General features: G+C 40.3%; 2 protein-coding genes across 2 annotated transcripts; both read left to right on the top strand.

Moving 5' to 3' along the window:
* Positions 1-4,858: 4,858 nt before the first annotated feature.
* On the top strand, positions 4,859-15,062 carry mboat7 (membrane bound O-acyltransferase domain containing 7). The gene is made up of 9 exons (XM_087848237.1): positions 4,859-5,055; positions 6,297-6,376; positions 7,444-7,573; positions 7,813-7,939; positions 8,037-8,193; positions 8,601-8,796; positions 9,505-9,657; positions 9,788-9,964; positions 12,028-15,062. The coding sequence occupies exons 2-9, from the start codon at positions 6,301-6,303 to the stop codon at positions 12,437-12,439; spliced, it is 1,428 nt and encodes a 475-aa protein (XP_087704363.1). The 5' UTR covers positions 4,859-5,055; positions 6,297-6,300; the 3' UTR covers positions 12,440-15,062.
* A 299-nt stretch (positions 15,063-15,361) lies between these two features.
* tmc4 (transmembrane channel-like 4) lies at positions 15,362-25,754 on the top strand. Its single transcript, XM_006804938.3, has 16 exons — positions 15,362-15,495; positions 15,573-15,759; positions 19,128-19,270; positions 19,374-19,574; positions 20,080-20,153; positions 20,671-20,816; positions 21,029-21,179; positions 21,322-21,480; positions 21,559-21,716; positions 22,589-22,715; positions 23,213-23,310; positions 23,437-23,620; positions 23,715-23,845; positions 23,999-24,154; positions 24,261-24,339; positions 25,607-25,754. Exons 1-16 carry the CDS (start codon positions 15,444-15,446, stop codon positions 25,697-25,699), a joined length of 2,139 nt encoding a protein of 712 aa, XP_006805001.2. The 5' UTR covers positions 15,362-15,443; the 3' UTR covers positions 25,700-25,754.
* Positions 25,755-26,443: the final 689 nt, after the last annotated feature.

Below are 26,443 nucleotides of genomic sequence, written 5' to 3'. Positions count from 1 at the left end.
TCTTTTTCATTGTAGCTGAAGTCCGGGACAAACTGTGTTCATAATTAGCTCAATACCTAATATTGAGTAATATTTTCTCTGAATACTAGACGATTCTGTTTTTAACTAACCTTGTGAATAAAGTTCACTATCAGTAACATCATAGCACCCACCCAGCTGTATAGAAACTCCGTCATGCTAGCTAGTACGCAGTACGAGTTATTGTAACTGACTATAAAAAGTCAGCCCAACGAAAATAAACTACACCTAAACTTGGTTTATATCTGACCCAGATAGACTCCAGGTCATAACTTTTTATCTGAAGTTCAGTTCACCTGACACTTGGACCTGCGGCCTCGGGTCTCTCCTCCTAATGCCTCCACTTTCAGTCATCCACTTGCTGGCCTCTGGGAGCTCCGCCATAGCAACCACCAAACAACTGAGTTATTTTACACATTGGCCAGCATCTGGCCAATCCACCACCTTTCATTGTTTATACCGGTACAAAAACAACAACAAAAAATCAGTCCGTAAAAACGGCCTTGCCAGGTGGGCCGATGGCCAGTCCAGCTATGGTCATTACAAGGGAAATTTCTATTGCAGTTCATCTGAAAAGATGGACTTGCGCTTCGGGATCTTTTAAACATCATTAGGCGCGTTGCTACGCGCTGTCTGTCCTGTCTGTGAGCGCAGAACAAGCGGGGTGAATGACGTCACACACATGGGTCCTCTGTCGGAATATAGTAAAACCCAGACATTTTTATCAGTCTCGAAAATCCCCCCGGATGACCTGGACAGAACGTGAAAAGAGGACGGTTGGTCACCCTAATCTAAAGTCCCCTCCATGAATCGAGAAGACAAAAAGGGTTTTGTCCGAATCAGAGTCTGCCCATCTAACTTCATGGCTAGATGTCATCAGTCCCAAAAAGCGCTAAAACGTCTGTCCGTGTCAAGCCTGCTTATTGTATTCGCTTAATTTCGATTGTTTTCAAAGTATTTAATAAACAAACAAACTCCCGTTCAATTAAAAACGCATGATCTGAGCATGCGCGGAGGTCTTACTCCTCCTTTGATCGAATCAAAGGATCAAAGGATCAAAGAGCTGACGTCACGGCTGACGTCACTGTCGCTGCCAGAAAAATCTTTAAATAGACCCCAGTTTCTTTAACTCAGTATTTTAAGAAACAGCTAGTTGTTTTTGCAAGCCAGGAATCCTTGGGAAAGAGAATAGTTTAACATTGAAATTATTCAGTTAACGATTTTGTTTTGTTTTTTGCATGAAACTTTTATAGAAATGTCACAGGAACCGTCCAGCAATTCAATGTCTCACAGAGAAACGAGAGAGGAAGGACCGCCCATCTCAGGGGAGGGAGGAATAGCCCAGGGCATGGAGTCCAAAAAGAAAATTAGCATAAGCGAGATAGAGGGGGTACCCGTAAAGATAACAATGCAGATTGGAGCAATTCAGCATAATCTGCATAAACTTGAGGAAACGCAACAGTTTCTCCTTGAACAGAACAACACCATTGTTGCTCAGCTGTCCAAGGTTGAAAGCGAGAGAAATGAACAAAAGGCAGAGAATGCAAATCTTGAGAAAGCTTCAGAGAATTTTGGGAAAGCTATAGAAAATCTTAATAGCCAAGTGGAAGGTTTATATCGTTTATTAATCCAAAATGCTACCGAACCCGAATATGAGAAGCTGCGTGAACTTCAACGAAAAAGGCTAACGTTTCTCCTTGAGCAGAACAACAGGATTGTTGCTCAGCTGTCCAAGGGTGAAAGTGAGAGAAATGAACTAAAGAAACGGAATGCAAATCTCGAGAAAGCTTTGAACAATATTCAGTGTCAAGTGGAAGAATTACAGCGTTCAAAAACCAAAAATGCTACTGAACCTGAGGGACTTGAGACTCCTGTTGCTCAACCACCTCAAGATGAGGTTCAGGGTACTGGTATGTGGCATCGTGGTGCCAAATGCCTACTTAAAGTAGGTTTAGGTCTTGCCACAGCGGCCCTTATTGTTCCTGCAGCTTTCTGGGTCTTCTCAAAGATGTTCACCTGACGTGAATGACCCAGCTGCTCCCTGTGGCATTGTGTTTATAATCAGGGGTGCACATAAGCGGTCCGCAGGTGCGAATGCGCTGTCAAAATAAAAGACGCGCACCAGATAAGAAGTTGCAACGCGCGTTTGTGTACACAAAATTTTCTGGAGGAGGACGGACATTTGTTTAGAACGCTCAAAGATGTCGAAGAAGCAAGCTCCTTTAAGCAATTACTTTGGTGTTCCTCCACCTCCAGAGAAATTTCAGAAGGAGTCCGAAGCGCGTATTCTTAGAAAAGTGGTTGCAGGAGGTGAGCTGGCTTCAAACAAATGATGAACGCACAGAGATGTGGTGCAGAATATGTGATGTAAAACAGTGCCTTTTATATAAAAGGCCTCCAGAAAATCTTATGTATGCAAACGTTGCAACTTCTTATCTGGTGCGCGTCTTTTATTTTGACAGCGCATGCGCACTTGCGGACCACTTATGTGCACCCCTGTTTATAATCTTGTGAAAGACGCACGACAGACCTGACCATGTACTCATGTTTTTCATCTACTTTTATTACTACAGGTTTACCACTACAGATGGCTGCAGCTTTGCAGCTCACAGCCACACACAGTAACAACAACAACACAGCAGGACCTAGTTCAGCCTTTAAGCCAGCAAGGAATGATTGCAGATTGGCGCTCAGGTGTGTCCACCTCCCCTGCTTTCCAACCACGGTCCACCAACCATACCAACCTCCGATAACTATGCCGTGCTCTCCTTTAAGTTTTATTTTGCCCCTCACCCCCCAACCAGTCATGGCAGATGACTGCCCCTCCTTGAACCTGGTTCTGCCTCAGGTTTCTTCCTGTAAAAGGGAGTTTTTCCTGGCCACCGTTGCCTAGTGCTTGTTCATAGGGGATCATTTGATTGTTGGGGTTTATAATTTAAAATGTAATTTTATTTAAATTATTTCAGGTGAGGGGTTTACTTAATAGGGAGCACAAAAAGCTGCAAATATAAAAAAAACAACAAAAGTGTATTTAGCAGCAAATCAAAAATAAAGAAAACAAATATTTAAAAATTCCCTACTGCTTCGTTTATTTACTTAAAAGAACAGTTTTAAATTTTGTGTGATAGTGTCATGGCCCTTGGTCAAGTGATCCAGGGTTTATCTTTTGGACTATGTGAATCTGGTTTAATTTGTGTCCTTTGATTTTATAGTATTCATGGTTCTGTTTCTCGTGTCCATGTTGCTTTTGTATGTCGTGTCTCTTTAGCAGCCGCAGCAGTGGGCGGGCACATCCACATCATCCACGTTGCCGCCAACATACGTTGTATGTTTAGACCATTTATATCATTTGACATCCACAGGACATAGAGGTTCGAAAGACACTGAGTCATGCAATACCTTTAATGGGAATACTGTCAGTGAACACTGATGAGCTTCTGCTTCTTTAATGAGCCATAATGCTAATTAAAGAAGCAGGTTGGCTTATAAAGTGCTCTGTAGTTATCTAATGCAACTGCCATTTGTTTCAGGACATAACCACAATCTGTAATCAACACAGGGTTTATTGAACTGTCGGGTGTGCAGACAACATGGCACGCATGAAAAATGGGTAAGGAGATTTTGTGAACACTCATAGTTGATGTCTTAATTATGGGAATAGCTACTATGTAATTGATGCTTCCTGTTCTATCAGATAAGGTGCACCTTATGTGGAAGTGGGTTCCAGTGGACCCGTTTTTGTGAAACATCTGTTGAGGGTGATTTTTTTTTTTGGCCTTGCCTGTGTGCAAAGACCAACCATCTAAAATGTTTTGCATTTTATTTTATGTTCTGTGAAGAATATACTAGCAGTGATGTGTGATGAGATTTTGTTTTCCTGCTGAAGTCCATCATCATTGCAATCTAAAAATAAAAGGAGAAATTTTAACGCCATAACCCTCAGGTGCTCAGAAATAACCTGATATTTTATGTCAGTTTTTGTTTGGATGGATCTGCGTCTTACCTGAGCCCTGTAGCCCACCAGATCTTCACAGCCGTGTTGTAAATGGGTGTGTTGAACAACACCTGTCAAATAAATAAGTTACTCAATGTTACTTCAGTTGATTCTCATCAAATTCTTTCAACTGTTGAAATGCTGTAAAAACATAATAATGATAATAATAATAATAATGATAAAGTCATTAATTACTAGGGTAATTGGGAGCAATTCTCTGGTGGGTCGGAGGATCATACATCATACTTCAGGTTCATTACGTTCTTCGTGGTCTGAACCTCAGACATGAACTGGTCAGAAGAACTGAGTCAGTTCTGCAACAGAAAGAGAACTAAGACAGCCACACCATCTGACAGCTGTTAATGATTTGTCTTCTCAGTGTTTTCATAATAGGGGGGGTTCCTGATAGCAATCAAAAGTTCCCAGTAGAGGTTTTAACCTTCAGCACCACACAAAGCTGTGGGTTTGTTTTTATTGTCAATATCCCACACACCACTGCATATTGTAATTACTGTACTTTTAATTTCTGAAAAAAAAAATACTCTAAAGCTTCTTTTAATGTTTCAAAGTCTATTTGGACAATTTGGACATGACAACCATTAACTGAGGTATAAAAATATGTATTCCAAGGTTCACGTCCATTGCTCGACAGTTTTTAGTAAAATACAGTGAGCCACAGCGTTAAATGCAGATAATATGGAAATGAATTGCGTTTTAGACTGACATCCAATCCACACCCCTGCCGTTAAAGTGGTAATGGTACAATCCGAGCGCTTGTTTAGCTCAGTTGTTGAAAAGGCTGACTGTAAAGGTGCAGGTTCGAGTCCCCAGTCGAGGCTGTTTATTCCCCGTCTTCTTCCATTTTCTCTTTTCTGTCTCTAATAAAATAATATAATTTAAAATATAATTTAAAAAATGGTACAATCCATCTCTGACGCATCGCTCGTCAACCAGGAAGTGAAAACTGATCCGGTGTTAAAGTGTGAATGGCTAGTTAGGTGTGTTACCAGTCTTCAAACGGACAGGTATCCCGCTGTATAAATGTAAGTAACAATGTCTACTGCTCTAACGGTGTTCAATCCGATATGAAACATTAATGTGGACTGATAGTTTTGCTTTCTGTCTCCTTCCTGCCTGTTAACGGTTGTGGAGCCATGGCTTAAGCTCCTGTTACGTGGGTTTTATGCGTAATCTTGTGTTTTTAACCCAGTTTATTCAGTAAAGCAGCACCGCACACACAATGCTGTTACTACTCAGTAACACTGCACCTATCTTGTTGAAGCTATGCATACTGATGGTAACTGACAGCAGCCACGTTTTAACCCCGGAATATAATCAACAGTGGTTACCACACTAATAAAAAGAGAAGTGCGCTCTTGCACAAGGGGCTCTTCTTGTCTTGTCTTGTCACCGGAAGTTACCTTAACATGGATAATTTCTCCTTCACATGGAGCAGATTTTCTTTTTCTTTTTTTCTAACTAAATGTGAGGGGTGTTACAGACGACTCTTGTGTTCTCACAAGGGTTCGCGGATGTGTACAGATGATGTTAAAATGGCTTTTTATCATTATTATTATTTTAGACCCTATTGTGTTCCTGTGCAGCACATTTGTGGAGAATATAAAAAGTATATAAAAAATGAAAAAGCTGGGATATAAAGATTCAGGCATTCAGGCTGGATAAGTGCGGGCTCAATGTTTGTAACTATTCATTTTTGTTCAAATGGATAAACTATTACTGTACTGAATTTCGATATAAACTATAGGAGACTAGAAGGGCTGTTAGGATTACATTTTGAGCTGACACAAAGTATACCAGTGCATATGGCACCACAACCGCTGAAGTTCAAATTCAGCAAACCTAATAATTGCTGGCGAGATAATTTTACACAAGCACAAGTGATGTGTTGTTACTAAAATGCAGAAAATAAATCTGTCCTTAAAATGGTGTTTAGAGGAGGTTGTAGTATTTATTGTGTACTTTAGGCTCCTTTCCTACACCTGCATCTACAGCTAAACAACACTTGTTTAGACTTTCTGTTGCTAACCACTCTGGCCTCAGTGGTCTGTTTGTGTAATTCACCGCACTGTGGTGGCCCTTAGAAATATCCCTCACTCTCAGCACACAAACTTTATTTCTGAGTATTTGCATGGAGTGTTTCTCTCATGCTTTACTTTGCATGTGGGTTGCATTATAAAAGTGTGTGTGTGTGTGTGTGTGTGTGTGTGTGTGTGGTTTTCTGCATTAGTTTGGATCTGATCATTGTGTGTGTGTGTGTCAGCAGAGCAATGTCTTCTGATGAGCTGGTGTACCTGGGAGTCCTTGCTGCTTCCATCCCTGTTGGGTTCCTCTTCCGGTACCTCAGTGAGTATTTCGATCAAATTATGAACACATTCATACATAATTTATATATTTATTTTTATCTAATGCTGCTTGCTGGTGATTGTTATACTATGAGATGAAAAACTGACACAACCATAATTTACTATTTAAATGCAAAAGGGAAAAAAAGTCTTATTTTGAGAGTTGTGATTATTCAAATAAGTCCAGATTGCATACACGATACTTGGTTAGTAAAGGGTTAAAACGGGATGAATTATGTTGATTTTCAGGGCTCTGTAAGTGCTTGGAAAAAAAATATTGGCGCATCGGATCTTGATGAATAAAATCATGAAGATGAAAATCTTCAGTGATGCACGTTGTGCAATTCATTGAAAACAACATAACAACAGTTAGTGGTGGTGGTGGTGGTGGGTGGGTGGGGGGGGGGGGGGGGGGGGGAGTCAGTCCTTTGAAGACTGGATTCAAAGTCACACCAAAAGTCCAAGTTAACAAACAGCACTGAAGTTACAGCAGCACAGAAGTGTGTGTCACTTTGTAACAGGAAATCGTATGCATTCAGCTGGTGCTGCAGAAACCATTTTAATGATTTTATTTTTGGTTGTATTCTGCTGCAGAGTCTGCTTTACACTGCTGGTGTGTGATCAGTTAAATTTGTAGACCATTTATCTGCAAGGATATTGATCAATCAGTATAAGTTGAATAAAAAAGTGAAGAGACTTTCACGTCTCCTTCAATCAATAAATGATGTTTGCCCCAAAGGCAACCTTTACCTTAGCTTGAATATGTGAAAGGACGACCACATATTCAGGATAAACACATGGAAATCACAAAAAATGCTCATGTTTATATTTTGCATGGCTTTCTCTTTAAAGGTTGTCACTAATTAGCTGATGATTTTATTTTTATTTTCAATTTGCATTAAAAAAAATTACATTTCTCCACCTTTTATCAACAGGGGCTGACAGCAGTGGGTGGGAATAAACAGACTTATGTAACATTATATTTTTCCTGCTGTGTCAGGCACTTTTCCTGCCCCACAGTAGACACTTGTAGGTGGCTTCCACTCTGCAATTTTTCTGTCACTTCAGGTCCACCTGTGAAGCAGGGTGCAGCTCTTCTTCTGGGCCTGTCCATCACTATCGCCACCTGCCACATCCACACACTCCACTCCCTGGTGACCGTGATCGGAACATGGATTATTATCAAGAGCAGTTGGAGGTGAGGAATGAACATCCATGCATTTCAGACTTATTTTACTTTGTATCACACAAACTGTTGTCTGTGAATTCACCTGTAAATTTCTCAAATATAGTAGCTGATCTAGAGTGTAGAAATGGTTAAAAAAAATAAATAGAAATAAAAACCTGTAAGCTTTAATTTCAGCCAGAAAGTGAAGATCACAGCACGCAACAGGACTCCATGTACATGCAGTCTCACTATATATGTCTGTTTACAAGGCACGCCCCAGCGCTGAGCCTCAGCTGGACCTTTCTCTACCTCCTCTTCTTCCGCCTGGTCACTAAGGTTGGTCTGCCATCACCAACACCTTTCGCCAACGCCGTCCAGCTACTTCTCACGCTCAAGGTATGGAAAGTTAAAAACACTCAAGTGGAGAGATCAGTTTAAAATTATACTGCAGTGTATTTCAAATGCATGCATCCTTATCTTACTGTTAATGTAGATGGTGAGTCTGGCCAATGAGGTGCGCAGCTTCCACGTGGAGAAGAAGAAGGACGTGAGCTCCTTTGCAAAGTCCCCCGTCGTTGGCGGTCTGTCGCAGGAGCCTTCCATCTACGACATTTTGTCATATAGTTACTGTTATGTCGGTATAATGACGGGTAAATAACTTGTCTTAAATGTTCAGAAAAAAGGAAATTCTGATCTTACATGAACTGTTTTTAGCTGTAAATTGTAATTAAGTGTTGATGTTCATTTGCTTTTGCATGAATTTTAACTGTTGTCTCTCTTTGTCTCACTTTCTGCTACTTGTCCAATATTGTGAGTCCATGCTTTCTTTTTAGTATTATTTCTATTTCTAACAGTTTTCATAAATCTCTACTCTATTTTTGTTCTCTCACTTCCTTTTCCTACTCAACTGCACCCTCTGTTTGTTTGTTTTTTTTGAACCACACTTCCCTCTAATGTTCCTCTCTATACCTTGCATCATCCTTGCCCAATTTTTGTCTGTCACTGTCTTCTCAATCCTGCATTTATCCCTCTGTCTCATCCCTTCATGTCCTTAAAGGCCCTTTCTTCCGCTTCCAAACATACATTGACTGGGTGAGGCAGCCGAGCCCGCTGGCCCTCCCCGGTTTGACGCCATGCCTGCAGCGCTTGAAGCTGGTTCCTGTCTATGGCGCTCTGTTCCTGGCTGTCAACTCTGTCTTTCCGCTGGCCTACGTTCGTACAGAGGACTTCTTGGATCAAAACGTTTTCTATAGGTATTGTGACAAAGAATCAGCACAACAGCAATACGCTTTTGGAAATTAATAGGAGTTATAGATTAATTTCATTTTGTCATATTATCACTGGAGAGTTGTTTTAGTTTTTTTTTTTTATCAGTGATTAAAAGTAGACTAAAGTAAGACAACTGTAAACAAAGCAATTTTTAAAATTCTATTAGAAGAATTCATTAGAATGATTTTACTCAAAAATAACATTTATACTCAGTAGCCACTTTATTAGGTACATCTACAGTGTATCGTGATGTCGTCATGTTCAAAAAAACAGTTTGTTGATTTTAGCTTTTTGACGTGGTGGAAGCAGCCATCAGAAAATGGGTACACTGTGGTCATGAAGGGATACAAGGAACAATACTCTGGTAGACAGTGATTTTTAAATGATGCTCTGTTGGTACTAAAGGGCCCAAAGTGTGCCACACCATTACACCACCCCTGCCAGTCTGAAACCAGTGGCACCCAGTGTGGTCTTCCACTGCTGTAGCCCATCTGCTTCGAAGTTAAATGTGTTGTGTGATTGTCTGATTTGATATTAACAAGCAGCTGAACAGGTGTACATAATAAAGTAACTGTATATATATCAAAACGTAATTAACTCTTCAGTAAAGGGCACTGAATAGATTTGTCACATCTTATTTGTTTCTTAAGACAGAGGTGCGTGATACACTTTGTCTTTGCTTTCATCCTCAGGATGTTCTACATGGTAGCAATATTCTTCGTATTTAGAATGCGTTTCTATTCAGCGTGGTGCGGCGCTGAGGCTGTCTGTATCAGTGCCGGCCTGGGCTGCTATCCAGAAAAGACTCTTTCTAAACCTGGAGGAGGACCTACTGTCGACTACAGGTACATAATCACAGGAATAGCAAGCATATAAGAAGAGGATGCATCTGTGTATATAAACGAATATTCTAAAAGTGTATGGGTTTCATATTTTTGGTGTTAAATGCTGGTTTCTTTTCCTTTTTCTCTCCAGTCCTGATCCCACCACGGAGGAGAAATATGACTTCAAAACCATCCAGAACATTGACTGTTACAACACTGACTTCTGTGTGAAGGTCCGACATGGCATGCGTTACTGGAACATGACAGTGCAGTGGTGGCTGCATCACTACATCTACCCCAACGCCCCCTTCAAAGCCTACACACTCAGGTATGTGAAGCAGGTTGTGCTTATTCTACAGTAAGAGATCCCTGTGTGGTTTATATGGGACCTGTGCAATAAGTTCTAATGTTAGGAGGTACATGTGAGAGGTGGCAGCAGTCTTCTTTAATATTCTGTTTATATTCAGCAGGGATCCCAGTGAAGCTTCATATCTCATACAGAAGTAATAAGTCCTAAATGCAGTGCTGTTGTTGGCTAATAAACATTACAAGGCAACAGTAAAATTCCAAACTCAGTAGGTGGCCAAAAGGGAAAAAAGTAACCACCTGGATTTAAATAAGCAAATAAGTAACAGCCATGCACTGAATAACTGCTTCCGGGTATTGAAACCTAACTGACGACATGAGTAGCTTCTCTCTCTCTCTCTCTTTTTTTTTTTTTTTTTTTTAAACAACCGCATCAGAAGACATATCTCATGCTGTGTAAATTATATTATTCATTTACAGAGGTGTCAAATTGTTGGCCGGCATCAAGCAAAGAAAACTACTAAGGAGATTACTGAAACTATTAAAAACTGTCCGACGCATTAGTGAAACCTGGGAGGAAAGTGGTGTCTCATCTTCCACAAAGAGGAAATGTGGTCAGAAACCACTTAAACTTTTTACCCAAAAGCTTTACCCACTGAAAACTGAGTAGGGGTAACCCTCAAAGCTCAACTGAGTCGTAGGTCATATTTCAGACATGCTTATATAAAAAATAGCTGGGTGTACAGATTAGTAAAATCCCAGAACCGGTTTTAACTGGTGCCAAAACACGTGTTTATTTATATGTACTGAGGTGTCAAAACCTGTCAATAAGTGTGCGAGGGAGACTGTCAAATGTTGTCTTTATGGAGGAAAGAATAAAAAAAACTGTGGGTTTTTTTCTCTTTTCATTTATGAGTGAGGCTAATTGGGAAGGAAATGTTTAGTAAGGAGCGTCCAAGATTGGATTCTGGGGCAATGGAAAAAGGTCATGTGGTCCAAGTGCAGATTTAACCTGCTCCAGAGTGATGAAAGCATCAGGGTGAGGTGAATGAAGTGATGCACCTATCATGCCTATTATGTACTGTGCAACCCCGTGAGGGCAGTGTTATGATCTGGGGTTGCTTCAGTAAGCCAGATCTAGGCTCAGCAACGTTAGGTGGCCAGAAACAATGAGGTCAGGTGACCCGATCAGGCTCAAATGTGAAAGAGTGTTTAAGGGAGCATGAGGCTTCATTTTCACTCATGGGAGTGAGTCTGAGTCTCTTATCATCAAAACAAGATGTTGGTGAAAAGTTGATGCAACTTTGTCTGGAAATAATAAATGTTATGACATTTCGTACATGCATGAAAATATGAAAGCTAAACGTCGTCCAAAAGATGTTTGAGTGTCTTCCCCCCCCCCCCCCCCCCCCCCCCCAATTTTATTATTAATAACAAATGTCCCATCTTTTCTCTTACTATCGTCTTTCTTAACTGGCTTTCTTAACGTTTCCAAGTGTCTCTGTCGCTGCCGCACATGCACATTTTTAAAAAAATGTGTCTCATTTACACAATGATGGAACATAACAGAAAAGAAAAGCTTGACACTTCAGTTTGTAGCAAACATGACTCACTCAGTAGTGGATTTTTTATTTTTTTTTATTTTTTTTAAATAGCCTCTTTTCAGCAAGGCGTTCTGTTCTCCAGGAGTGTATGTGGGTGTGTGTGTGGGATTGAATCAAAAATAAACTACACTGCCTGCTACAAAGAGAGTACACAGTGTTCATTGTGATAAAAGAACATATCAGCCAGTGCCACAACGCAGCTCACATGTTTTTGTGGAAGTTTATAGCACACAGAATCATGAATATACTGATACATATTAATAATGTGGGTAAAAAAGCAGGTTTGTGTTTTGTTTTCTTACAAATACACTTACTTTAAGTATCCCATTTATGTAAATGTGCGAGTCAAACCTTTAACAATTCTTCTTTTTTGCACTTAACATCGTGAGGCGTGATAAGGGTGGTTTAACACCTCTAACAACTGAGGACAGAAACTCACCTCGTGTTTGGTGTGCCTCTCTCCTGTGTCTGTACCTCTCAGGGCTGGCTGGACCATGTTCATCAGTGCTTACTGGCACGGACTGCACCCTGGCTACTACCTGTCTTTCCTCACCATCCCCCTGTGCATCGCAGCAGAGTCTGCCATGGAGGCTTCGGTCCGAGCTAAACTGGGTCCACGTGGGCAGAACATCTTCGACTGGGTTCACTGGTTCTTGAAAATGAGGGCCTACGACTACATGTGCATGGGCTTCGTGTTGCTGAACGCCACTGACACCATCAACTACTGGATGTCCATCTACTTCATCATGCATGTCATTGCTGTTTGCTGTATACTAGTGGGCAGGGTCTTAAAGGGAGGGAAGAAGGAAGGGAGGAGAGGGGACAAAGAAGAGAAAAGAGAGGGCGAGAAGATAGATAATGATAAAAACAAAAGTGGAGAAAAAACAGACTGAAAGGAGGTGCAAGGAAATAAAAACTTGTTAGATCATTTTTGGGAGAGGAGGAGGAGGAGGTTGCTGCAAGAGCAGAATTTCAAACGCTGGTTTCACCAACACTTATCTTCCTAACAAGAAAGCTCACACAGGTCCAAGAGAAAATTTCAAATCTAGTTTAGTTAAAAAACAAAAATAAAAGTGCATTTCATGTAAACATATTCATACAAATGCTGTGAACAGCAGAGGAGGAATTCTCGAGCTCCGTCAAGGCTTTTAGAGTGTGAGTGGCAGCTGGTCTGTAAACGGTTACAGTGCAGCAGATATCTTAACATTACTGAGGAATCTTTCACACGTGGATACAAACGCCCAAACTTCACAAACTCTTTCTGTTTCTCTTTTGATAAAGCCTGTTAGCAGTTTCAACATTATTTTTTGACATGAAATCAAACCGAGAAACCCTTTTTGATGGCGTAGAAGTCGAAGAAGTGCAGGATCCCAGTAGTAGTAGAGTAGTATCATATAAGGAAAGCTACTTTTGGCGACTCCCTTATTCGTGAGAGGTCACCACAGCAGGTGTCTGATTGGCAGTTTTTTTATACCGGATTGCCTTTCTGATCAACCAAACCACAATTTGTACCATACATCCTTTGTTTTTCTTGTTCTTCAAAAATATTGTGCCAACAGGTGTATAGGATTGCAGTAGTAGTAGAGGTAGATTCTGGGTGGACTCCTTGCACTCCTCACTTACACAACCACTATCTATGAGTCCACGACCCTGGCTGGGCCAGGTGTAAAGTGGGTCGTCTAGTATTAGAAATGTCTGGAGACTCGATCTCCAGCTCCTCCAGTCCACACGTTGACAAGATACTGAGCACAGATGCATCCATCTACGATTCCAGATCTTAACGTGAAATGCTTGCAAGGTTACCTTTACCTATTGCAGTTAAACCTATTACTATAAGAGCAATGAGTACCTCGGACACAGAGGATTGACTAAATCTGTTTCTATATGTAGCAAAACTAACGTAGGTAAATATTCATACTTACCAACTGTGTCTGTAAGACATGGAAGTGGTTTCAGTCCCCTTAGTATCCATATGTCGTTGTTATAAGTATGTTACTGCAATTATCTTTCAAGTAAAATGTTGAAAATCTGTGGTTTTAAAAAGAAAAAGAAAAAAAGACGGCTGTTTCCTCACCTGGAAGTGATGGATAATACCAGTGGTGCATGGGGTTTTTAAGTTAAGGGCACCAAAAGGAGCAAACACCCAGATTTCAGTGCTTGTATCCACATCTGAAAGATTCTTACCATTACCTGCTGCACCAGTAATCCACTCCTGTCACCTGTATGGTGGTCTTGATAGTATTTTATGACAAGTCCAGGTATAAGCAGTCTTGAATTGTATTTCTAATCAAACGAGGTGCATGTCATGTTGAGATCCTGGCTACAGCCTGTATTAGAATGATGAATGACTAGTTTTATGATAGAAATAACCTAATGAGTGTGTCATTAGGTTAGCTATTTTGGTCTGTTTGATAAGAATTGACCTTTGTATTCCTGCCTAATTAAATTAGGACCTCATTAACTGTTTTAGGTAATATGTTATATGTGTATATATATGTTATATACACACATGCACACACTGTATGTTCTGTTATTTTTGTATGCCAAACATTACTGTGTCCTAAATTTTAATTCTCTAAATTCCTTTTTTTTCTTTTATCTTTTTTGCATTAGTTCCCCTCACTGTTCTGCTCATAGCTGTAAGCAGTTTAGATCATATCAGGAGCATCTCCACTGCATGCTGTTGTATCCAGTGAAAGGTGTGCCATGTAAATGATAACAACAGTCCGTTCACTGCCAAAATGTCTGTACTGCCATCGTGTAACATTCTGGGTAGGGACCAAACATTTAATGTGAAGACTTACAATTTTCTATAAGCTGCCAGTGTTTGTCATTGAAAACAGCACAGCTAGGATTGGGGGATATTGTCAATAAAGCTCCTAAAATAAATTCAGGAGCCAATCTCAGCTGACTGCAAGAGGTGGGGAACACCCTGAGCATGTCTCAACTGTTAATTCTCTGTTAAAAGGCAGCGATGATGTTTTAGAGAGGCCATATTTTCATTTTTTGTGATACAAACATTTCTGTAACATTGATGTAAAACTGTTTGATCTCCTCAGTGCACTTCAGCAGAAAGTTAATACATGATGTTATTGAGTTATCGCCATTCCCTCACTGTTAGTTCGCACTGTATGGTCTTGAGGTTATGAGAGTTACAAATTAATTTTTGTGTTGTGCTTGGCGTGTGCCAAACTTTACCATTAGAGAAATGTTTCTGTTGTCACACGTCGATGACTGCGAATACAAGTCCTGCTCACCGCTTTTCTCCGGAGTATTTATTTGACTTCTTAGTCTGTTTTGTGTTTTTTTTGTTTTTGCGCCGGCTGTAACGTTCCCTGATTTGTAACAGTGTTGAAAGTGCAATACATCTCAGCATTTCCTCTGTGAAGATTTAGTTTGTTATAAAGGTCATATTAAAGCCTCTGCAAAGCAAAGCATTGGGACGCGGTGCTTTCTCTAGGTAAATGTTTGTTAACGACATCCTGTTATTAAAAACCTTTTGTTGCTTTTGTTGTACACAGCAGCGTGTTGTATTTCATTTCCTGGCATCCCTGTCCGCTGTTAAAATGCATTAATTTCTTCCCCTTTCCTGTAAAGTCAAAGACATTTATGATTTTAGCACTTCAAGACAAAATATCTGACATCCTTGTTTTCAGTGTGCTTTTCCCTTCTGGCTGGGTAAAGCTAACTCATTAGGTTGAAGCCAATAAGGAAGTGCATGTGCAGTCATTTACAAAGGGATTAAAGTCCGTGAAAGGGGACAACAAGGAAGCAGCTCATGGATACGCAGATTATCCTCACCAGGAAGTGTTTCACTTATTTGTTTGAGTCTGGATTTGTTGCCGGTCAGCTAATAGATGTGATCGTAGAGGAAAACTGTTAACATTCGTCAGAGAGATGGCCGGTGAAATACAGAGACAAAACTCTCATATTTACGATTACATTGGAGGTGATCAGATTTACCTGCTCGTATTTGTTGTTTTGTTTTAAACTCTTAGACGATGTCTGAATGTCTTTCGCTCACAGGAAATGGTTATGACGGTGAGCAGCAGTCACTCAGGCGTCGGCGGGTTTCGTCTCCAGCTCCTGATCAGAGTTATCCTCACTTCAACTGGGACTCAACCCCCGAGGATGAAGATGAAGACAGCGATGGTGGACCCAAACGGGACATCAGGTGTATTCCCCTGCCCATGCACCTGAGAAGAACTATAAGGTATGAAACTTTCTACTGAATGTTTGGTGGGGACGTTTCAGTAATTCAGTGGAAAAACGGAGAAATAAAGAGAAAGCTAATGGAGAGCCCAGATTTGAGGTCATGGACTAAATTAATGCGAGTAAATTAATGACTAGAGTTTAAAGGTCAGGGAGTCAGCAGTGTATTGCTCGTAAATGATAGCATGTTCCCAAATTTAAACGCTGTCTTAAAGAATGAGTATGTGGCCGATATGAAGCAGAACATTCATCCTCTTACAAATGAAAAACATAATCACCCTTCATCATACACTGTTACTTATCTCACTGAGTTCTGTTACAATAGTCTATATTGGACTTGATAACTTCACTTGTGCTTGGGTTTTAACTTTTAGCAGTATATGATAAAAACTTAAGTCATCTAAATAACATGAGTCTTGTAATGGAGCTGGGATAATGTGGATCTGCAAAACACACACAACATAATTTCCAAGTAGATTTCTGGAAGAAAAATCATTCAATGCATAGCTTCATTTAAACCCAATCAATTTCATTAGCTAGTTGTTATAGACAGCTGGTTGTTCATGTATATTAAACTGTACGTGTCTGCCTACAGTTACATCTATAAACCCAAGGACATGGACACAGTTTGTGTAGGTTCCATAGGTTTGTACAAGACATGATTGAAGTGCAGACTTCCAGCTTTAATTAAGTGGACTTAACAAAAGAGTTGCACTAACTGTTTAGTAATTACAGCCATTTGTTTACACAGTCACAGTAATTGCACAGTTGATTGATGAGCAGTCTCATGGCCAGGTGAGGCCTGTTCACTCACTGTTTGATTACAAATTAAGCAGATAAAATGATAGTTGGAATTAATTTCCAGTGTTCACCTTGTATTCAGTAGTCTTTTAATTGAATTCCTAATATAATGTTCTAAGAGATGTTGATACAGGCGAAGGAGGCAATAATTAGGCTGAAAATTCAAAATAAACCTTTCAGAAAAATGAAATATACTTTAGAAGTCAGTAAACTGGTTCATTCCTAAAAAGAAGGATTGCATTGAGCAGCTCAGTAAAACCAAAAAGGCCTGAAAGAAAATAAAAGAAGAAAACACCTTTATAACATCAGCTCTAGTAAAAACAACTTTTGAGGAGGTGTATCATTGTCAAAGTCCACAATCATGAAACTTCTTCATGAATGTAAATGCACAGGGTTTACAACAAGGTTCAGACCACTGGTCACAAGGAAGAAGAAGGCGGTGGCCATCTATGGGAAAAAACTGTTTGGACAGATGAAACTGAGATGTACCAGAATTATGGGAAGAAAAAGGTTTGGAGAAGGAGGAAAAACAGGTCATGTTTGGAGACAAACCACATTATCTGTCACACATGGTAGAGGAAATGTATCATGCACAGGTATGGCTGCCAGTGGAACCAGTTCACTGGTGTTTATTTATGATGGGACCTCAAATAGAAAGTGGCAGGACCAACTGTGAAGTGTACAAGACTGTACTCTCTGCTGAAATTCAACCAAGTACTGCAAAACTGATCAGACTGTGTTTCACAGAACAAAAGGATAATCACCCAAAGCAAACTGTAAAAGTACCCAAAGGTTTTCTCAAGGCAGAGAAATTGGATATCCTTCAATGGGCAAGTCAGTCACCTGATCTCAACCCAACAGATCAGCTTTTCAGATACTAAAGACAAAGTGGATTGAGAAAAACCCCTCAAACCAGCAGCAGATGGAGGAGGCTGCAGTAAAAGCCTGGCAATCAGAATCAGAACACTTTATTGATCCCTTGGGGAAATTATGTTGGTTACAGCGCTCCAGTACAAACAATAACAAAGTCAGACAATACAAAAAGTAAGAAATAGCACAATATGTACAATATATACATATATATAAGTCACTTACTAATAAATATCTGAATAAGAAAGAAGAGCATGTGCAAAAAGGGTGTAGCTATTGCAGTATACAGTGTATTAGGTGGATGAGTTGTACAGGGAGATGGCAACAGGCAGGAATGATTTCATGTGTCGTTCAGTGGTGCTTTTTGATAATCTCAGTCTTTCACTGAACGTGCTCCTGTGGCTAGCCAGCATGTCATGGAGTGGGTGGGAGGAGTTATCCAACATTGTCTTTATCCTGGACAACATTCGCCTCTCCATCACCACCCTAAGAGAGCCCAGCTCCATCCCCACAACATTACTGGCCTTGCGGATCAGTATATTATTATATAGCATCAGCAACACTCAACCTGCTGCCCCAGCATGCAACCGCGTAGAGGATTGCACTGGCCACAACAGACTCATAGAAAATTCGGAGCATTGTCCGACAGATGTTGAAGGACCTCAGCCGCCTCAGAAAATAGAGTCGGCTCTGGCCTTTCCTGTAACGTGCTGTGGTGTTTTTAGCCCAGTTCAGTTTATTGTCAATGTTTACTCCGAGGTATTTATAGTCCTCGGTCTTTGCCACGTTGAGCCTCAGATGATTCTGCTCATACCACGTGACAAATCAGTTAACCACTGTCTCATCATCCCTGCTGATGCATCCAACCACCGCAGAGTCATCAGAAAACTTCTGAAGATGGCAGGTCTCTGTGCAGTGGCTGAAGTCTGTGGTGTAGAGGGTGAAGAGGAAGAGGGAGAAGACAGTTCCTTGTGGTGCCCCTGTATTGCTGATTACCTTGTGGTCTTCCTGTTAGGTAATCAACAATCCAGGACACCAGAGAAGCGTTCTCCTGCATCGCTGTTAGCTTATCACCTAGGAGGCTCGGCCTGATGGTGTTGAAAGCACTAGAAAAGTCAAAAAACATGACCCTCGCAGTCCTCACGGGCTGGTCCAGGTGGGTGTAGACATGATTGAGCAGAGAGATAATGGCGTCATCAGTTCCGAGAAGGGGCTGGTAAGCAAATTGAAGGGGATCCTGATGTGACTCCTCAAGGGAAGAAACACAGCATTTGGTGATGTCCAAATACACTTCATTCAGTCGTTGACTGCAAAGGATTTAAAGGAGAATTAAAAAGCGATACTTACATTTAAAATTATGATTATGCAATACGTCTCTGAAAATACGTCTCTATTTATCAAAATGGCTTTAAATTCACAAACTGTCAATGAAAACATTTTTGATAAAGCCCCTAAACTAAAGCTGAAAGCCTGCACTTTAGTCACATCTTGATTATTTGATTTAAAATCCTCTGTGGTGATGTGCAGAGGCAGAATGACAAAAACTGTTTGTTAATGTATGTATATACTGTGTAAGGGCTATCTAATTCATGTTTGTTTAATAATTCTCCTATATATAGTTTATTTTAAATTACTTGGTAATTGTGAGGGAATTTTGAGTTGTTGTAATATAATTTCTTTATTATATGTCCTTCACAGGGAAGTGCAGCAAATGCGGTCGCCCGCATTTTCCAGAGATGTGTCCTGGAGAGGGAGACAGATGCTGCGTAAACTCAGAAACAAATGCAAAGAATTTCTTTATTTTTTCTCATTGTGGAGGAAGTCAGTGCAAATGATTGGAGGTACACATGCAGTAAATTAATATAAAAGGACAATAAAGGAAGCAGCTCAGTCCCACGTGTTAAGTTTACATTTTAAACAAACCATGTTTCTTTGCCCTCACAGGGAACTTTGGAGGTGGTGTCCAGTCTTACTTCGTGTTCCTTCGCTTCTTGGTGGTTCTGAATTTTGTGTCCTTCTTTCTGATTGCTGGGTTTGTCCTCATTCCCAGTGTTATCTTCAGATCCACCAACCACCACCAACCAACCACCAACAGCACAGATAACATCACTGTTAGCAATAACTCGAATGAAACAAATTGCACCGGTGCGTCCTGTTTCTTCATTTCCTCCTTTTTTCCTTGTTTCTCATCTTTTATCACATTTCTTTGTAATTACAACAGGAAGCCTTCCTGCAGTTTGCTGCAACAGTTTCCAGGCAACAGCCCTGCGTTTGTAGGAGTAAGAGTAGAGAGAGTGGTACCCCTTCTGGTATTCCCTTCAGAAATAAAATGTGGGCCGCTTACCTGTGGATGAGCAGAATATTTATACAAAATTCCACATCTGTGACATTCAAATATATACAAAAAGGAGTTTATTCCTAATATCATTTATCATCTCCAGACCTGAAATCCTTTGATTATTTTAAAGCCACATGAGAAACAGATCTTATTTAGACGTTAAATAGTTTCCACTGCAGCTGCATTGAATCTCCCTGTCTCTTTCTGTGTATTTAATTTATTTACAAATATCATAAATTCTTGAGGCAACAGCATGACCTTTATGTTCAGAGGAAGCTTTTTGTTTACTGTGTTTTATTTTTTCAAATCCAGATGAATGCAAGGTGTATGAAGTTAAGAACACGACGGAGATCTATCAGTACCTGCTCGACTTCCTTTCGGGAACGGTGAGACGTTGAGAGACTTGCAGAATGTATATAGACCTGCACTTTAGTTTGAGGCACTTTAGACTTTCATAGAAGTGTCATTCCAGTTTCATTCTGCAAAAAGGTGACACCGAGAACACATATAAGGTACAGCTGGAGTAATAATGTCTTTTTGTGAGTGGTGGTTTGAAAATAGAAAGTCATGGGTGTTACTGACACTATGTTGGCATGAGTATGAAAGAAGGCAGCACACGCAGAACCACAACACTGAAACTAAAGCAGCTAGTTTGAATGAGCCGTGACTCATTTTAGGCTTTACACCTGTGCTTTTCTGCTGCACCTTGTCAAAGTGTTTTATGTGAATGACACCGGTCGGTTCATTTATGCTTTTAGGCTTCACGTTGGAGCTGAAATATAGACCTAAATAATAAATCTAGCCCTATATTGTAGTGAAGAAATTGCACAATTCTCCTACTATTATTTTTAGCCGGCAAAATTTAATTGCATCTTGAGCTGGATATTCTTCTCTCCTTTACAGGGTTTTATGGAGTATTCATACCTGTTTTATGGCTACTACAACATCACAGAGATGCCGAACAGGGACTTCTTCTACAACATTCCTCTTGCCTACATCCTCACTGCTGTCTTCTACTTTGCCTTTTGTCTCATCTGCATGATAACACGGTCAGTCCCACGACTGTAACGGCCAGGTTCTTGATTAGACAGCAAAATTGGGTTGGTTTTACTGAATTCCTGGGGTCTGGAGACACTATAGTTTGTGTTAAACGGATGCATTATGTAAATAAAGGCTGTGTGTTTGCATGTTTAGCTTAGAGTCCTGAGTTCAGTCAGCCTGACTTGTGTCTGTATCCTTTTCACTGGCTGTTCACACACAGGATGGGGACTGCAGCTCGAGTTGCTGTGGCAACGGGAAGCAGCACTGGAGTGAGCAGTTACAGCATGATCGTGTTCACCGGATGGGACTATAGTTGCCTGGGAGACAGAGCTACCAAACTGAAGCAGAAAAACATCCTCTACCAGCTACAGGTCAGAAGGGATCTATCCTACTTAACAGGATGAAGTGCTGGAAAAGAGAAATGTGACCCACACGTGGCAGCTTTGCTCCACAGTTTCATGTACATGATGTGCCTTCAGGTGACCCCTCATCTCTCTTCTCTCCCTCGGCCAGGTGGATCTGGAGGAGGAGAGTCGAAAGAGACACGAGGCTGATCTGTCAACATCAAAAAAAGTGATTTTATACTCTCTGCGTGTTTTAATGACTTTTCTTTCATTTGGGTTCATTGGAGGAGCTTTCTACGGCATCTATGTGACCACACAGTTCAGCCAGGTAAACGATGTAAAAGTAACGATGCCAACATGATCTTCTTGAAGCTCTGGGTGACCATCTCCCATTTCTGCTAAACAGAATAGGGCTGATGAGCAAGGGATCCTTGGCTTTGTTATTCAGTATCTCCCGTCCATGGTCATCACTGCTGGAAACTTTGTGGTACCTCTGCTGTGTGACAAGATCGCCTTAGTAGAGCAATACTCCCCCAGCACTACTATCATATTGGCTCTCTTAAGGTTTGTGAGAAAAGGATTATGTCACATGCATTTAATTTATTTGTGTTTGTAATGCTTGAAAAAAAAAATCTGATCAGTCGCTCCAAGCCCATATCTTCTTATCACAAATACACAATGAGATATGACAAACTCCAGCAAATGTGGAAATTTTTATTGTAAATAAGAGAGTAAATGCAGAATTATAACACTATAACAACTATTGATAATGATGCTGCTGGACCTATTTTAAAAATTGACCAGAATATTAAACACAATAAATATTTTACTCATTGTAATCATAGTACTATAACTAGGCCCATAATTATCAAGACTGCCTAGCTTGCCAGGTTTATCCTTAACGACTGGCTCTAACAGAGCAGACAATAATGGGTCTAGTCACAAGCCATGGATCAAACAAACAGCAAAATGATAAATGCCTGATGATAAATATGATCTAACCCACATGTTTTATTATCTGCCCACTATGGCTATACACAAGCTGCTATAATGCTTTTGCCATGATTCTCCAATATAGTGTGCAATACAAAGGAAATTATGCTGCAATCACCACCTTACCTGTTCTACAAATTCCAATTTCAGCTCAGGTTACTTCGTGTGGCACGTCCTTCAGTTTTTTTTAAATACTAGCTCACCCAGGCTCCCACATAGAGAACAACTTACATCAGCTAAAAACCTTGTTCATGGGGCCCTCAAGATAAAATAAACACAAAAAGCAGCTTAAAACCTTCCCTGCTTTAAACCTGGTCATTAGTTTTATGTAACAAATTTTTAAATATGGTAGTGTATCCTTATCTGTGTTGAGTTATCAAGTAAGATTAGTGTGAAATTAAAATTAGATGAATGAAAATTACCCATTTCTCTTCCACACCCAGGGCAGTGTTTCTGCGTCTGGTGAGTCTGGGCGTCCTCCTCTACACCCTGTGGAGTCAGATCACCTGCTACCCTGACGAGCTCAAAGGAAACTGTACACTGTGCGAGTACAACAACAATGAATTCCAAGTAATTATATTACTGATCTTCATTTTCAGAGTGTAACAGCACGGAGGGGGTCCTATAAGACAGACCTTCTGTTGTTTGTGTTTAAGTTGTCTGTCATGAGAAAAAGCAGTGCTTTCAGTTTGTTTCTGGATCAAGACTTTGCTGGGTAAATTAAACAGGATCCCTTGAAGGCTTCCACGTGCAAAAGAAAAACTGACAGAATAATTGAACTGGAAACTCACACTCCGTTTGTATTTTAAAAAGTCATAAACAATAATGGTAAAGCATGTCAGGGTTTTTCAGTAAATATTTTTTGATCTCTTGGGGAGAACAGTAGCAGCTCTGCGACTGCCTCGTTCTGCTGACGGAGGCTTGAGTAAAATACAAAACACGCTCTTTAACAGCTGCTATAACAGCCTGTGTGTGCAGACAAAGAGGTTAACACAACAGTAACATCAGCTTTGAATATATTCAGCATGTCCACACTGAAAGACAATCTTATCTTTTCTTATTGGTAGTGCTGGGAAACACGTGTGGGGCAGGAAATGTACAAGCTTACAATGTTTGACCTCCTCATCAACGTTGCTGTTTTTCTGCTGGTTGAATTTCCACGCAGGTACTTTTTATAGCATAAAGATATGAGTCGTATTAATGCACATCATGCAAATGCATGCTGTATATTTGAATACTGGTCAATCAGTCTTGTGTTCAGCTATGTAGTGTTTTTTTGTGTATGTGGTAGGCTTGTGGTGGATAACTGTTCCTGTAAGCCTGTTCAGTGGGTGGGGCGGCAGGAGTTTGTGGTTCCCTCCAATGTGCTTGGCCTGGTTTATGGTCAGACTGTGGTCTGGGTGGGAGCTCTTTTTTGCCCTCTGCTGCCCGCCATCAACACCTTGAAGTTTGTCATCCTGTTTTACTGCAAGAAGGTGAGGCTCTAGCTTTAACACCGCCAACACGTCATACGTTGCTTGGTGATTGTGTCCCTAATCCACTATTAAATTGCCACTTTTCCCCCCGCAGATAACACTCTTCCAAAACTGTCGGCCAGCGCTGAGGACGTTTCGTTCTACCACCTCCACCTTCTTTTTTCTGGTGGTGCTCCTGTTTGGATGGGGTTTGGCAACAGTTGTCTTGATTTACAGTCTCTCTGAGTGAGTGTTTCATACTTACCTGTAACAGTTGCAACACAACTGCTTTTTCTGCATCACTTTAAGAAAACTTGCTGGATGCTGTCACTGCTATAAACTTTGCATGAAAACATTTTTTATGTTATTTAACATTGTGTGTCCCTCTTCCTCAAACAGGATCCGTCCCTCTTACGGTTGTGGTCCTTTCCATTCATCCAGTACCATGTGGTCAACTGTTCCAGACTCGTTCTACAATCTCTCTAATGTCACACAGGAGTTTCTCTTCTTCGTCGGCTCCCAGGCGTTCTCCATCCCTCTTTTTGCATTATCAATGTGCGTGACCTCTCAGTATGCTATTTGTGTAATGATGACCTGCATATTAAATAGTCCTTACTGTGCATTTCATGGAGTAATATTATGTCTCTCTTCTCCCTGGCAGTGTGGTGATGTGCTATGTCGTAGCTTTAGCAACTGTCTATGGGAGAAGCATTGCACTGCTAAAAGCTCAGCTTAAACTGGTAAACTGCTTTATTATTATTATTATTATTATTATTATTATTATTATTATTATTATTATTATTATTATTATTAGATAAAGTCATGTACTTAAGGAAAAAGCCAAAGAAGGAAAGTAAATACACTCTCTTTCAATTGTTCAGGACATAGTAACAAAAAAAATCATCTGGTCCTTATCAGACTCTAACATGATGTATTACACCATGTGATTACTTAACAAAAATTATGCCAAAATGCAGAAGCGCTGTGTGACAAACTAGGTACAACTAGGTACACTTCCTGATTCATTAGCTGTTAGAACTACCGTATTCTGTATGACTTTATTAGTCTCTCACATTGTTGTGAAGGAATTTTGGCCCACCACAGCTTTTCAATATGTTTAAGGTCAGGACTTTGACTGGACCATTGGAGCACCTTGACTCTTTTCTTTGTCAACCATTCAGTTGTAGATTTGCTGCTGTTCTTGGGATCACTGTCCTGCTGCGTGACCCAAATTCAGCCAAGCTTTAGCTGTCAGACAGATGGTCTCATAGTTGACTCTAGAATACTTTGGTATACAGAGGAGTTTAAGGTTGACTCAATCACTGCAAAGTGCTCAGGTTCAGTGGGTGCAAATAACAAGGACAAATCATTACCCCTCCAGCACCGTGCTGGACAGTTGGTTTGAAATGTTTGTGCTGATATGCTGTGCCTGGTTTTCACCAAACATGAAGCTACACATTATGGTCAAGGATCACCACTTTGGTCTAAACTAAACAAAGGACATTGTTTCAGAAGTCTTAAGGTTTGTTGAGACTTAAACTGTGTTGCCATGATTTACAGTAAATAGGCTTTCTCCTGGCGACCTTTCCAAATGAGCCAGTCTTTTTCAAACTGTACTATCAGTTTTACACAACTGCTTCTTGTTTCAGTATTTGTTACAAAATGAAACAGTCTAACATATAATAACTTTCTGCTTGTGTGTATTTGCATTAACTTCATTTTAAAACCTGCTGAGGTTTAATATCATGTGTTGATAGGTAAAATCTTGGAATTCAAAGAGGATGTATTCACAGGCACTTTACAACAACTACACACAGTCCAGTCCAAATATACAAACCTATCTGCATTAATTATTGTTTATAATGACCTTACCTTACAGTTTATAATGACCCTACAGTCCCGAAATTAAATGGTGATCTTTTATATACGTCATTAGGCTTCACTTTGAAACAGTAAGTTAAATGGTTTCCTGATTCTCACATGGACTTATGAGTTTTTGGTTTACAGGAGAGCCGTGACAAACAGTTCCTGATCAAGCAGATTGAGAGCCTGAGTCGGCAAGCTCATATACCGACACATCATGCAGGAGTACAAGATTGAACACGACATATGGGCAAGGACTTACCGTCTTGAAAACAACATAATAAGACTTGTTTTTATGTTTATAATTTAATGCAGGCTGTGTTTTACCACACACGCCTGCACGAAGATAACTGTATTAAAGGTTGTGATTTTTTTAAAGGAATACATAAAGAAGGAGAATTAAAACTTGATCGTTATTAGAGTATAACATTTCCACTATGTAAATAGATTAGTGCCTTTTCTGTCTGTCCTTCAAAGCAGATATTCTTTTCTTTGCATAATAAAATAAAATCAGAAACACAACAGCCCCCTCTGCTGTCGCCATTGTGTTATTGCTTCAACATGGAGCTACTGTTTACTTCCTGTTTGGGTCTGCCTGTTCCTATGAGCTCCTGCTACCTGTCCAACAAGAGAAATTCTTCACTCAGCAATTTAAAATGTACAAAATATTGCTAAATTGGCAAAAATGTGATATCTCTGCGTGGTGCTGAGTCTTTAAGGTAAAGTAGATGTGGAAAGTAGCAAACATTGGCTAACCTTACCTCGTTAGCTCTGCCTCTCGGGAGGTCAAAGCTGCAAAGATTTTTTTCTGTTATTATTTGTTTTTGTATATTTATATATTTTTCTTCTATTTTTCCACTTTGGGGCATTGACGCACTTCCTTCCACAACTAGCGGCTTTAATTTGAGCTGGAGCTCTGTACTCTGCTGGCGCAGGGCTGATCTGGAATGGCAACCTTATAGGTTGTTATATGTTAAGGCA

This window comes from Neolamprologus brichardi, chromosome 11 (assembly GCF_056152115.1).
Source record: "Neolamprologus brichardi isolate AB-2024 chromosome 11, ASM5615211v1, whole genome shotgun sequence".
Taxonomy (NCBI): domain Eukaryota; kingdom Metazoa; phylum Chordata; class Actinopteri; order Cichliformes; family Cichlidae; genus Neolamprologus; species Neolamprologus brichardi.
Note: the sequence above shows the minus strand (reverse complement) of the source record. Positions and strands in the feature narration are given on the sequence as shown.